Source organism: Schistocerca serialis, chromosome 3 (assembly GCF_023864345.2).
Source record: "Schistocerca serialis cubense isolate TAMUIC-IGC-003099 chromosome 3, iqSchSeri2.2, whole genome shotgun sequence".
Taxonomy (NCBI): Eukaryota; Metazoa; Arthropoda; class Insecta; order Orthoptera; family Acrididae; genus Schistocerca; species Schistocerca serialis.
In genome coordinates this window covers 345,682,663-345,698,161 of record NC_064640.1, presented here as the reverse complement: position 1 = coordinate 345,698,161, position 15,499 = coordinate 345,682,663, and the positions used below count along the sequence as shown (strand labels likewise).

General features: G+C 36.4%; 1 protein-coding gene and 1 long non-coding RNA gene across 2 annotated transcripts in view; one reads left to right on the top strand and one right to left on the bottom strand.

Moving 5' to 3' along the window:
- The window catches only part of LOC126470156 (probable C-mannosyltransferase DPY19L1), a 216,823-nt gene that overhangs the window by 92,582 nt on the left and 108,742 nt on the right, over nucleotides 1-15,499 (bottom strand). Inside the window, exons 7-8 of the mRNA XM_050097774.1 lie at nucleotides 14,782-14,934; nucleotides 5,525-5,749 (exon numbers count right to left, since the gene is read on the bottom strand). Coding sequence (XP_049953731.1) covers nucleotides 5,525-5,749; nucleotides 14,782-14,934 — 378 coding nt within the window. The remainder of the gene's footprint in view (nucleotides 1-5,524; nucleotides 5,750-14,781; nucleotides 14,935-15,499) is intronic.
- Nucleotides 1-15,499, top strand: part of LOC126470157 (uncharacterized) — a 77,653-nt gene that overhangs the window by 35,267 nt on the left and 26,887 nt on the right. The window contains exon 2 of the long non-coding RNA XR_007586142.1: nucleotides 13,435-13,580. This is a non-coding gene — a long non-coding RNA (uncharacterized LOC126470157). The remainder of the gene's footprint in view (nucleotides 1-13,434; nucleotides 13,581-15,499) is intronic.

The window sequence follows — 15,499 nt, the reverse complement described above, 5'->3', positions numbered from 1 at the left end:
CGTCCTTTCAAGACACTGTCCATTCCATTCAGCTGCTCTTCCAGGTCCTTTGCTGTCTCTGACAAAATTAAAATGTCATCGGCGAACCTCAGTTTTTATTTCTTCTCCATGGATTTTAATTCTTACTATGAATTTTTCTTTCGTTTCCTTTACTGCTTGCTCAATATACAGATTGAATAACATCGGGAACAGGCCACAACCCTGTTTCACTCCCTTCCCAACCATTGCTTCCCTTTCATGCCCTCGACTCTTTATAACTGCCATCCGGTTTCTGTACAAATTGTAAATAGCCTTTCGCTTCCTGTATTTTACCCCTGCCACCTTCATAATTTGAAAGAGAGTAATCCAGTCAACATTGTCAAAAGCTTTCTCTAAGTCTACAAATGTTAGAAACGTAGGTTTGCCTTTCCTTAATCTGTTTTCTAAGATAAGTCGTAGGGTCAGTATTGCTTCATGTGTTCCAACATTTCTACAGAATCCAAACTGATCTTCCCCAAGGTTGGCTTCTACCAGTTTTTCCATTCATCTGTAAAGAATGTGTGTTAGTATTTTGCAGCCATGGCTTATTAAACTGATAGTTTGGTAATTTTCACATCTGTCAACACCAGCTTTCTTTGTGATTGGAATTATTATATTCTTCTTTAAGTCTGAGGGTATTTCGCCTGTCTCATACAGCTTGCTCACCAGATGGTAGAGTTTTGTCAGGGCTGGTTCTCCCAAGGCTATCAGTAGTTCTAATGGGATATTGTCTACTCTGGGGGCCCTTGTTTCGAATTAGGTCTTTCAGTGCTCTGCCAAACTCTTCGCGCAGTATCATATCTCCGATTTCATCTTCAACTACATCCTCTTCCATTTGCATAATATTGTCCTCAAGAACATCGCCTTTGTATTGACCTCTATATACTCCTTCCACCTTTCTGCTTTCCCTTCTTTGCTTAGAATTGTGTTTCCATTTGAGTTCTTGATATTCATGCAAGTGGTTCTCTTTCCTCCAAAGGTCTCTTTAATTTTCCTGTAGGCAGTATCTATCTTACCCCTAGTGATACACACCTCTACATCCTTACATTTGTCCTTTAGCCATCCCTGCTTAGCCATTTTGCGCTTCCTATCGATCTCATTTTTGAGACGTTTGTATTTCTTTTTGCCTGCTTCATTTACTGCATTTTTGTATTTTCTCCTTTCATCAATTAAATTCAATACCTCTTCTATTACACAAGGATTTCTTTTAGCCCTCGTCACATACACTTGGTTAAATGGAAAAATATCTATTGAAATTAACAAATTAAAAGTAAGGTGAATTAGAATGTCACTGGTGTTTGTTGCAGGTTTCCAGTGCGAGTCATTTACAAGATATCGCATTTTGAATGTGTCGTTCAACATGCATAGTTGTTAGGTACGATGTTGTTATATTTGCTTACAATGATCTTGTGCGTTTGTTGAGTGCATTGCGACTTGCTAGTCAGTCAGTGTGCGACAATCCAAGTACCAGGTCATAAGTAGACAACAGGATTTACCAACGCAGAAAAATCCAACATTCACATGGTGTATGGAGAGTGTAAGAAGAATACAGTTCACTGCTGCATGGTGCATATGGTAAGATATCCCAACAGATGTCAATCACCTCAGCAATTAGTTCTCAACCTCTTCAACAAGTTACATGAAAGTGGTAGTGTAATAGCTAGACAACATAACAGAAGGAATGAAGTGATGACGGAAGAGATGGAAATTAACATTCTTGCTGCAGTTGGAGTTGATTTGCATGTTAGCTCCCACACAATCACATGAGGAAGTAGCACGAGTCAGGCAAGTGTGTTACTTATTCTCCACTGACGTAGGTTCCATCCCTGTCATGACTGTCTCCATCAAGAGCTGCATGGAAATGATTATGAGAATTTTGTTAACTTCTGTAAATGTGTGTTAAGACAGGATACTCCAGGTGTATCATGTATCTTGTTTAGTGATGAAGCCACATTTACCAATCATGGCCATGTAAACCACCGAAACATGTACTATTGGTCTGTTGACATCCTTGTTGGCTTTGTCAGTATCCATGGAGTGTAACTGTGTAGGGTGGGATAGTGAACCATCAGCTCGTAGGATCGTTTTCCATAGGTAGAGCACTGAATGCACACAAGTATTGTAGTCTCCTAACAGACCATCTTCCACAGATACTACAAGACATTCCTCTGCAGACTAGGAAGAACCTATGGTACCAACATGATGACCGTTCAGCCCATAGTGCATGAAGTATTGCAGCATGTCTTCACAAATTGTTTCCAAATTGCTGGATTTGGTGCAGAGTGCCTGTACCTTGGCCGGCCCATTCCCCAGATCTGACACCTCTGGACTTCTTTCTGTGGGGAAAGCTGAAAGACATTGTCTACAGGGACATACCAAATACACCGAAAGATATGTGATGACATGTTACTGCAGCCCACTCGGACATCTCCGCTGAAATACTAGCACGATTGCAGCAGTCGTTCCATACCAGACTGGAAGTGCGTATTGCAATTGCCAGTGGTCATTTTGAAACAACCTGGTCAGAATCCACATAACTAGTGTATGCACTTGTGTTGTTCTTTAGTGTATGCTACCACAGGTATTGTACAAGCGTCGGTATGGGGACTTTCTAAAATTGATATCTCGTAAACAACACACACTAGTATTCTGTAACAAACATCACTGGCATTGTAATTTACTCTAATTTTAGTCTGTTAATGACAATAGGCATTGTTCCATTTAAAAAGTGTATGTTTGCACAAGAAACACACTTTTCAAGTATGTAATAATACTGTAATAAATCTGTTTATTGGCTATCGATACGAACCCCTGACTACCAATCCATTCTGTGAAAACCACACATTAATAGCACTTTCCACTTCCACAATATTTGTGGAGCAAGTCTTAGGTGATACACCCTGTATATAACAAGAAAAATCATTATCAATCCCTGTGGTACACCTGAAGATGCTATTTAGTTCTGGGCAAAACCTGGATTTCTTAATGTGACTCTCTGTATTCTTGCATATAGCACCACCTGCCACAGAAGGATACATGAAGACTTCAGTGATAGAATAAATAAAAAATTACAAAAATCACAATGTCATCTTGTATGGATGCTGATGACAGCTGATGGGGGGGCTCCTACTTTTTCTTGAAAAAGTCCTCAGTTGTCCTCTTTAGGCTGAAAAACACTATTCCAGTCCTACTATTGAGGAAAAATTCCTGGCAATATTAAGAACTAAACATAGGCACTCCATGTGCCAGTCAGATAATCTCAGTGGGCACAAGAGAAGGAATTAGCTATGATCTTCTTGGAGGACACAATCTGCCATCCTACCGGTTACAGTAAAACATGAATACCCTAAATCATGTAGTGAAAGTGAGGATTTGAACCTACTCTTGCCAAATACATGTCAAGACCCTTAATCATAACAGGTAAAAATCTTTGGCATCACTTTAGAAAAGAATTCAATCTTGGTGGAATGCACAAATTGCATACCAAAGCAGATTATCTCCTACTTCTTTATTTTAAACAAAACAAAAAGGCAACATCAGTTACTAAACTGAGCCTTGTGCAGTTTACAGTCTTATTGTACTGTTCCTAATGTGCTATAGTTTGAACAGGCACAGCTAAGATTGCTCAGGACAGTCATTCACAATATCAATATCATACGGACATGACAGTGACGTGAAGTAACTAAATTATGCTTTGTCGTCTTTACCACTTTTCAGCTCACATATCAAATATCTATAATCTTACCTGATTTAGAATACCCAGTACTTGCCAATATTAATCTATAAAAGATAACTTTATGACTGTTATAATCAACAACTGTGATAAAACATATGCTTAACTTGCAACATATGCTATGCATTGTTATACCTGAGAAGTAACAAAACTAGGCCATTTTCTATATGATATGAACAGCCACCACCAACCTGTGTAACACATAATTTCAATTCCTACATTATTTTACTCCAGTATTCTTTCCTGCTTCTATAGTTTCTCTGGTATCTTCACATATTGTTCATGATACACTGTTACTTAGTATTCATCCAACTAAAGCTTTTATCAACATCACATTTAATGCTTTCTGGCCATTACATGTTGAATCTACAGATATATAAATTTGGTAGTTCATTAAAAAAAATAAAAAAACAAAAGAAGCCACGATAACATGCAAAATCTTGAGGAATGACAAAACATATAGTGTGAAGTATGTCAACCAAGTTTGTAATTTCCTTACTCTTTCAAACCGTATAATGTAGAGAGCAATGTTTGCAGGAGAGCTTCTTGACTTTGCAGATTAGGAGAGAAGGCACTACAGGAAAAAATGACCTGGTACTTTATATGGTGAGTGCTGGCAGCACATGTAAATGCTCAAATACCTACTCTCACAGAACAAGCGGCATATGAAACACACACACATTTGAGTTTCTACAGCAGCAAAAGTGAAAGATGGTGGTAACAACTGCTTGAATGATTTTACAGTAAAAACTAAAATTTTGTAACAAATTACAAAATACTATTACACAATGCTACAGTGGACAATACTGTTTGCTGACTGGGTTTCACACTTAGTGGAAACAAATCAACACTGACTGATTTCTAGCAATTCCTCTGCTCCCACCATCCCCTGTGCAATGAACTAAATTATATTATGTGTACAGTACTTGTAGACCAAAGCTGTGAGATAGGCCACAAAGTTTGCCTGTATAGTTCATCTGACATATGCATTGCCCACAAAAGGTAACTTTGAGGATCACATCCTGGTCCAGTACAATGTCCTAATGTGTCAACAGTTTTACAGCATTACTTAAAGAAAAAAATATGCTACAGATGAACAACAAATTTTGTTTCATACTGCACACTGGTGGTGTTATTATTAGATTTTTAATTTTTTGGACAATGATTATTCAATATATCACCAATCTGCAAATAATCAGTACAAGGTTGAATAGGTAAGTGTGTATGACTGCAGTGGATTACAGGCAGCCACAAAAGTTGATCTTTTCTTTCCTTTTTACTCTTAGCACTGCAATAACTACAGTTTCCAATTACATACAATGAATGACACAGAAATATGCATTCTGTACTAGTTTTATTTTCTTTGTTACTTAGAGTTGGGACATTTTTTACTATAATTTGTAGCATTACATATTCATTGTGTGAGTTTCACTCTAGTCTCAAAATTTTACATAAACTAGCAAAAATGTATACTTTACACTCATTCATATAATATTGTTAGACATTTGAGACCACCCTATTTTAGGTATCTAACCATAATGATGAACAATAAATCAAGCAAATATCAGGTCTTACCTTTAAAAATTGTAATAGCTGTATTGTTAAGATGTCAATAGTATGTAATGAACACGATCTATTTTTAAAGTAAAAACTTACAAAAGGATAAATCAATCAGCAAATTACTGAATTATGCCATTGCTTTGAGAGCCTACATTAAATGAACATCACAATGGACATTGTAACAAGAAAGATAATTCTGATAAGGGTACTTACATCATCCATTCCAAAGCTATAATTGACTGCTGTTTTTATCAGCACTGTCCCAGCAAATGGCAGGAGAAACACCAGAAACAACCTTAATAAGGAACCAGTATTTATCAAATGGTCTACATTGACATGCTTAACTGTCAATACCACCGAAATCAATAGGCAGGTTAGCAGTGAACAGATCAGAAATTTATTTCCAAATAAGGAAAGTATAGCAAGGGAGAGACCCAGCTGTGGACAGAACAGAAAATGGCCAGAGTTAACATAACACAACCAAAACACAGTGTGCTAAATTAGGTTCTGTTCAGTTTGAAATTCCTGATAACAACAAACCTATGTCCATGCACACATACAAGTGATTCAGTTTTTATATTAAAAAGATAACAAATTAAAAACAAACTTGTGTAATGCAACTGATAATAACTTAGACTCCTCGCACAACAAATTAAATAAATGTTCAGCACTTATCAGCCTACAAAAGCCATGCATTGCCATACTGTGAATGCAACAATTGTCCTCTAGTATATTCAGCTGGTTTCACAATTAGCCAAAAGTGTGATACATTCATAAACTTTATCACCTATTTAATATTTGTCTTGGTTATCCATGCTATATGTTGAGAATTTTGCCTCAAAATCTTTATAATGAATAAACTATGCATAATTGTGTGGCCCATAAATTTTATTGATTTGTTCAAATTCATGTTTCAAAAAGTTCATTTTGTTTTTCCATGAATCCACTACAGCCCAGTTACCATGGCTGTACAAAAGAAAAATACAAATGAGTGTAGTGACATTTTTTATGTGAATTTGGAGCATTCATCATTATTATTATTAGTCATTTCAGCTTTTAACAGCTACTGGCAAAGTTGGAGAGTATAGCAGCAGACAACTATAGCAATTTTTTATTACTGACTGGATTTGTGGGAAAGTTTCAGATGTTTGACAATCTTATAGCAAAGGAAATACATAGTCAGGTGCAAGAACTTGCCTTGCAGCTGGTAAGTGTACATATAGATGATTATTATGACAATGAATAGAATGTGATAATACGAAACAGTATCAGCTATAGCAAAGGAAGAGAAATAATAGTGAAAAATATTTGTTTTACTCATTTTCTGCTATTTACATGCAACCTGTGAGCCAGTGGTGAAACAGTAACAGTAGTAGTAGTAGTAGTAGTAGTAGCAGTAGTACACATGTGGCTGAAACACCACTAAAGTAACTGACAAGGTAACCAGTGAAGATGAATCTCATTAAAAGCTTTCTTCCTATCAAATTTGAGGGGGTTCAAATACACAATATAACTTGGCCATTTTGCAGGGGATACTGGGACCATAAGTACACAACAGCTGGTTGGTTGGTTGGTTGGTTGATTTGGGGGAGGGGATCAAACAGTGAGGTCACCAGTCCCAACAGATTAGGGAAGGATATGGAAGGAAGTCAGCCATACCCTTTCAAAAAACAATCTAGGTATTTGTCTGAAGTGATTTAAGGAAATCACGAAAAACCTATATCAGGATGGCAGGACACAGATTTGAAATGTCGTCCTTCTGAATGTGAGTCCAGTGGGTTAACCACTGCCCCACCTCTCTCTGTCACAACAGCTGTCTAGCTTCATGGCTACTGCTGCCTGTTCTCACAGGGCACACAGAACACAGTAATCAACATTGCATTCACAACTGTCCTGCCTACTACAATGCTACAGAATGTTGTACTGTTTACTAGCTAGAGCTGCCAGTGCAGAGAAACATTCCATATTGCCCAAAGTCATTCAACTTCCATCAATTCCTTCACTCTCAAAAAAGAGCTAAGATAAATTGTGCATATAGTAATATGTCAAAATTTTGACATTTCTCTTATACTTGCTTTCATCTTTCATTTCTGAGTCTGATTAGCTATTTTCTTGTAAAGACCCTTTAATGTATCTCACTTCACAGGTAAAATACTTTATCTTCTTTTCCTGAATGGCTGATCTAAATATTCTACCATTTAACACTTTTCTTTGCAATATTGCTTTTCTATCCAATTCCTTCAAAAATCAGAGATTTCCATGAATGTAATTTGCTTTGCTTATATCCTTACCAGTATTTTGTGCAAAACATTCTGTTTAGTTAACTGAAGGTATCATATCCTTCCAACACTTTTCTGCCGATCTTTGGACATCTGTAGTCAATCATTGCTCAAAGAAACTTACTTTTTAACATCTCCATGAGCGGGACTGTGACTCTCACAACCAAAGATAAGTGATGACAATTAAAGCAGCTGCCAAAGCACTAGTTATTCTTTATTTAAAAAACAGGACCAGAGTCAATCTCGTGTAATAGCATTTTCAAGTATGACCAATTAAATGTTTATCTGATTGAAGATATACTTAAATAAGGCCAACATGGATCAAGTTTTCTAAATAAAATATCTTACAACTGCAGGTGCAGCTATTGTGATCAACTTAATTTTGTCACTCTTCATACAGTCTTCAGGTGACCATTCCCTGTACAAGGTCTGATCAAAAAATTCCAGAACTTCGGCCACAAAATTTTTATACACTTACCATTTACTTATTTTGCATGGTCTCCTTCGGTACACTCTCCTCTAAAATTGATACACTGCTCCCAACACCGTTCCACTTCTGGACACAGCCGTGGTAGGCCTCTTTCTGGATCATGCGAAGTGCCATCTGCAAATTTTCTTTGATGTCGTCTATTGTTGCAAATCTTCAACCTATCAACAAACTTTTTAACTTTGAAAAGAAAAAAGTCTACAGGGGCCAGGTCTGGGGAGTATGGAGGATGAGGCAGTACAGTGATTTCATTTTTTGTGCAATAGTCACACACTAATATGCATGAATGTGCGGGTGCATTATCGTGATCCAAGAGCCATGAATTGTTTTGCCACATTCAGGCCCTTTTCTTCTCAAATTTTCTCATGGGCATTGCAACACACCCTGATAGTACTGTCGATTAACAGTTGGTCCCTGTGGCACGAATTCATGATGAACTAATCCTTCAACGTCAAAGAAAGCTATCATCATGGCTTTGAAATTTGACCTGACTGATGAGTGTTTTTTGGTCTTGGAGAACCTTTCCCGACCCACTGTGAAGATTGAACCTTGGTCTCAACATCATAGCCATAGACCCATACCTCATCACCAGTTATGATTCTCTTAAGGAACATCTCGTTCTCATTTGCAAAATCCAAAAGCTCTTTCACAGATTGCAAGGCGAAAGTCTTTCTGGTCTTGACTCATCAGCTGTAGGACAAACTAGGCGGCAACACGATGCATTCCAAGATGCTGTGTCAGAATTTCTGATATGATCCAACTGAAATGTTAACATTCTTCTGCAATCTCTCAGACACAGTCTTCAACTGGCACGCACAATTTTGTTGACGTTCCTGATATGAGTGTCGTCGGTAGACGTTGAAGGGAATCCTGAACAAGGGCCATCTTTAACTTCTGTCCCGCCATTTTTAAACCATGTGCACCATTCGTAATACTGAGTACGGCTTAAGCACTCATCACTGTAGGCTTCCTGCATCATTTGGTGTGTCCCTGTAAAGGTTTTCTTGAGTTTCGTGCAAAATTTAATGTACAGAAATTTGCAAACTGTGCAATACAAAGTTCTACTCAATACAGCACAAAACAGTAGCTAACTGACATACAACAATGAAACTTCCGGCAGTTACACATTAAGCACAGGCACGTGCAAGGATGCCAACTGCTCCAACACACCATTGGTGCAAAATTATGAATCATCCAGAATTTTTTGAACAGACCTTGTAGTCATGAATTAAGCCTCCTTTGGAAATGTTTCCCTTTGGATCACATTTTCTTGCTGCCTTTACATGATTGTTACATAATTTGTCACATTTATTGAACTATAATCCGTTCATCATAAGAATAAACCTGATATAAACATTGCACTATGTATTCTTCTGTGTTTGCTGAAACCTCATTGGATTTCCGTTTCAAGTGGGACTGCAGACAAGCTGTCTAGACTACTGTCAAGTGTGATAATAAGGGTACATTTTGTGTTGTGCTTTATGCGCACATCAACTTAGTGATAATACGGGACACAACTTTACTGGTGCATTTAACTTAGATAGCATTGGCCAGTCACCTGTTACAGCTAGCCTGCAGTGATGTGGCCAGCTGCAGTTCACACACAAAAAGAGATGAGCAGAGGAGCAATACAGGTTTGAATGTCATTTAATTTTTAAACAGAATGAAATAACACACTGCAAATCTTCCACAATACGCTCCTTAGACGACCAGACGAAAACTGCAACACATTATTGTTTTTAGCTAACACACTATTGTAATTAAAAACAAGAATGATGAAAATTCCTGACTTAACCACACCGTAATTTTTCTGCATACGCTGTGTGTAACGTAAGAGAGTATTGAAGGATTTCATGGTATAGTTAAATATTGAAGCCACTGAACGTATTTACTTACAGTCAGTCGTCTGGTAATCTCTTAGCTCCTTCCTTATCCGAATCCGAGCAACACATTTCAGTTCTGGATATGTCACTTGCTACATTGATAATGAGCCTATCAACAACAGAATCTGCAAAGCCAACCAGGCACAGCATTTTCTCTTCTTCTTTTATGGCAAGCCATTCTGCATCCTGCCAGCACTCGGCAGTGACTTGAAAAAGCTGCGTGCATTAGTTCCAGTACATATGGCACCTTAACAGTCTTGTTACTTCTCGGGCCAAATCCTGCAGCTTGGCTCCAGATCAGTTCTGTTGGGTTCATATTGTAATGGTACAGCAGCAAATATAAAAATGCACCATATGTATGATGTGGTCGATGCTGTGAAAATGATTGTTTTTTATGTTTCTGCTATACTTATCTACCTCTATGGTATAAAACGATTGACACAGTCCAAATAAAGAGGATTTAGTTTTTCATTTTTGCCTTAAAAATTAAATTCTTATGTTTTCTTAATTTAAACAACATTTATAAACAGCCTTTCATAAAACATCGATAATTAAGAATTTGTATTTGAAATGGAAACAGGAATCCCGCGTCCAATATGTGATTAGAAACAGGATGACGTGCATTATTCATAAAAAATAATGATGAGTTTTGTAATTATGAGATGTAGGTATTTCAAATTGAAGGAGAAAAATATATAATGTTGGGGAGATTTGAACCACTGCAAGAACAACAGCATCTATATCATTCAATTATGCTACCGAATGCGCTACATGACCAAAGTGAGCATGTATCTCATACTGCAGTATATACAACACTGGGAAAACTTCAAAGCTGATTATCCAATACGGCGGTCGAACCCCCAAGGGGATATCCTGGCCAATAAATGCCACACAATCATTTCATTTTTCTGTAAATTTACAAAAAACCCTAAGAACTGCCTATTTCTCAGCATGTTCCATGTGCGTGTTTCACTACGGAACAGAAAGCAGCCCCAGTCAGTTTTATACTGTGCATTGACAGCACAACAATCAGAGCAAAATACTGCAGAGGCTGTGTCTGTACATGAATTTTTAAATAAAATCTATGTAGCTAAAGCATGATTAAGGAAAACGTTGATGGCTGTTAATACATTTGAATAAATTTCATTTAACGTAACTTAGTAATAAGATATCTAATACAAAAATAGGACCTACTTCCAAGAGCATAACAACACTAGTGTATGTGTGCTATGGCTTCAGACCAATCATCGTGTTTGTGTTTGTTTACATCAGGTTTATTATTACAATGAACGGATTATAGTTCATAGCCTTCACAGTCTTTCCCAAATGCTATTTTTAATCCCTCCTGTATTGTTCAAAATCAACCCATTTCTGCTTTACTGTTATTATTTAATGCCTGAATTAGCTGCTTAGAGATTTTTTAGCGTTTCCTCCTTCAGTGAATGCTCTTTTTCTTGGTTCTTTTACTGTAGAGGACTTTAAACTATCTATTCAGCAGAAGTGTCAATCAACTCATTCCTTTCACATATTTCTCTTAATGGCCTTTAACATTGTTGGCTATTCCCTGCTTAAATTCATAAGATTCTTCTAATAGCATAGTTATAGCCTTCATAATGCATCCTCAACTTTGGCTAATGTTTCCTTTATGTTCCTCTAGTGATTTCCTTAATATTTCCAATTTTCACTCAGGTTTCTTATACTAATAGCTGAAAATTTACTCTTCTGAAATTTTTAGAGATTCTAATAAGTGCTACAATGTGAACCCATACCATACTTGGCTAAAGAGACTGTTTTAGCAGTTGTGTTTTCAAGTCTTACGGTTGCCATCCTGACTTAACATCAACCCTAAAAAATCATACTGATGCATAAGAAAATATCTTCCTGCTCCCTATTTCTTTTACTACAACAGATTGTTGGGTTTGTTGCTCAGCTTTTACTGAGACGACATATCCTTGACTAACTTTTAAATCATTCACTTCATCGTGTTCACAGCAGATCTAGAATTCAACTATTACAGAGTCATCCTCAATGCTGAAAATTACAAAACAGGGGAATCAAGAATAAATATAGGATAGTTAACACAGAGTCATAAGTGCAAACATAGGAACCATACAATTACATACCACATAACAACAGGTGACATTAATCCAAAGTGTCATATAGTAAGCAATATTGGTTGATGTAGAACATAGTCCAACATAAACTGAAGTTGTTGCTTACATGGTTGAACAGGAGGAAAAGGTGACATCAGAGACGTCTGGTGACCTCTATTTAGGCACCGATGAATAAGTAAATAATAGTGAAATTACATAATTAAAAAAATAAAATCTGCTGAACAATAAAACCAACAGGAACAGTTAAACTATAGAAAACAAATCCCATGTGCGGAGCCATACGTATGCTCTGTACTAGCAAGTACAGTATATAATGTAAAGTATTTGTGCATTACAAACTAATGGAAGATCCATTTACAATTCCATACACCAATGAAAAGAACAATATTAAAACTAATGTACCAAAATAACATAAATGAATGAACATAGTACCACAAAATATGGTGTGCCCTTACTTCGCATGAACTAAACTCATGTAGATCATAAAACTACATTAGCGGTATCTCTGGGCTTACTGTATAAACATGTGGAATAGAGCAGCGTTACAAAGTCGAATGGTGTGAAGCTAGCCAGTAGCGTGTAAAAAAATGAGCAAATGAGTAAAATAAAGGAATGAAAATAGTACAGTAAAACATGGTGTGCCCTCACTAGGCATAAACCAAAATTACACAGATTGTGAAAATACATTATCACCATTTCTGGGTTTACAGTATAAACATGTGGAACAAAACAGAATTACAATATTTTAAGGTATGAAGATAGCTAGTGGTGCATAAAATATGAACAAATAAGTAAAATAAATCCAGTGCATCATACCTTTTATTGATGCTTTCTTAAGTTACTGTAGAACTTTCATATTTTTATTTGTCTCTAGCGACCATAATGTACAAAAACACTGAGTGGTTATCTTATTCCTCAGCTGGTTTCGTGGCTTACATTAGCACGTTTTATTTCACATAACTCTGACACATTCCTTTATTTTACTTATTTGTTCATTTTTTATGTTCAATTGGCTAGCTTCACAACTTTCAACCTTATAATACTGTTTTATTCCATATGTTTACACTGTAAATCCACAGATGGCACTAATGCATTTTCAAAATCTGTATGATTGTAGTTTATGCCCAGTGAGGGCACACAATGTTTCACTGTGCTATTTTCATTCCTTAATTTCACTTATTTGTTCATTTTTTATGTGCCATTGGCTAACTTCATCCTCATACTATAAGCCCAGAGAGGGACACCATACTTCATGGTACCATTTTCATTCATTTATATTTTAATTATTTTGGTATATTATTTTTAATATTGTACTTTTTGCTGTTGTATGGAACTGTAAATGGATCTTCTTCCATTACAGTTGGAGTCACAAACAATGGCAGTCAAGATTAGGCTTGTTCTGTGCACCTATGTGACATATTTACCGACAGCCAATGAGTGTTCAGTAATGTTCTCAGCAATCTGCGATGAATATCACGGCCAGTGCAAGCATAATACATGATCACGGTGAGTTATTTAGTGATTTTTTATTTCTTTTGTTGCTAGTTATCACTGCTGATGATTGCAGTATGTGACAAATTCTAGGTAAGCAAGAAAGAGACAAAATTTGCAGGATATACAATTTTTTCAAGTGTAAAGCACATGTATGCACATACCATAACTTTTGCTTGGAGCCGGCAACAATGCAGTCGCCATCCTTGCCTTGACCTGCACAAACTGCCATCGTTCATGGACTGGACTATAGTTTGTAGTGCACAAATACATTACATGCTACCCTATACTTACTATTATTGAATGTGCAATACTTAATGCTCCACACATGTGATTTGTTTCCTATGTTTAATGATTACTTGTGGTTTTATTGTTCAGCACATAAAAAAAACTTTTTTTTAAAAAAATGATATAATTTTACTATTATTTAGTTATTCACTGGTGCCTAAATAGAGGACACCACACATCTCTGACATCACATTTTCCTCCTATTCAACCACGTAAACAATGACTTTAGTTCATGTTAGAGTTCTGTATATTCTACATCACCCAATATTGTTTACTACATGATACTTTGGACTAATGTCACCTGTTGTTATATAGTACATAGCTGTCTGGTGCTTACATTTGCACTAGAGACTTGGTGTCAACTATCTTATATTTATTCCTGGTTCTCCTGTTATGAAATTCAGCACTGACATGACTATGTAAAAGTCTAGATCTGTTGCAAAAGAATGACAGATTTTGTGATCGATTATTGTTCATCCCTCCACTGTCTATATTTGACATTGTAAATTTTACAGCTGAAGTTATAATTTCAATACTGTTTATAATCTCCATCCCTTATGTCAGTAGGTAGTCAAATGTTCCTAATAGAAAATCATTTAAGACAGTTTTTACGGCACTTTCATTATGCCCTCAATGAAGAAACAATGTATGTCCATAGCCCATTATTTGAAATCCAATGTTTTAAAATTGCATGTCGAAGTTATTCCAAACATTTTTCCAACTTTTGCAACAGCTACACTTTTTGCTTGCTCTGAAACTCAACTCGAGTGCCTTGATTAAGTACTATTCAATACCATGATATTTCAAGAAAGTAGATGAAAATACAATTTCAAGACCAATATTGAGTACAACTGACAGATAGACTTGACAGACTAACTAATTACATATTTTTTTATCTACTTGCTCATATAGAGTTCACAATACTTACAATCAGCCCCCGAAGAACCATGAGAACAGTTTTCCTGTCTGTCAGACCTGCAGTATGCATAAAATAGATTGCTATTGTCTGTGTACAGAGCACAAACTGTGCAAACTGCCAGGTTGTTAGAGAAATCCAAGTCAAAAAGGTTATGAGCCAAACCTAAATGAGTGGAATAAGAAAAATAAATTACTATATGATGAACCAACAATACCAAAATGTGCAAGGACTAGTACATGCTATAAAAAGACTTACAAAATAAGCTAAAACTAATTACGTCTGCCTTAATATCCATTTCTTCCCTTTAGTCATTATTCAAGAATTATATAAATATCAATGAAAACATTTTATCTACATCAACATGGCTACTCTGTAAATCACACTTAAGTACCTGGATGAGGCTTCATTGTACCACCTTCACAATAATTCGCTGTTATTCCACTCTTGAACAGCCCGTGGAAGAAACAAACACCTATATCTTTTTGTGTAAGCTCCGATTTCCCTATTTCATTATGATGAATCATTTCTCCCTATGTAGGTAAGCATATACAATATATTTTTGCATTCAGAGGAGAAAGTTGGTGATTGAAATTTAGTGAGAAGATCCCACTGCAATGAGAAATGCCTTTGTTTTAGTGATATCCATCCCAAGGCCTGTATCATGCTCATGACACTTTCTCCCCTATTTCTCAACAATACAAAATGTGCTGCCCTTCTTTGAACTTTC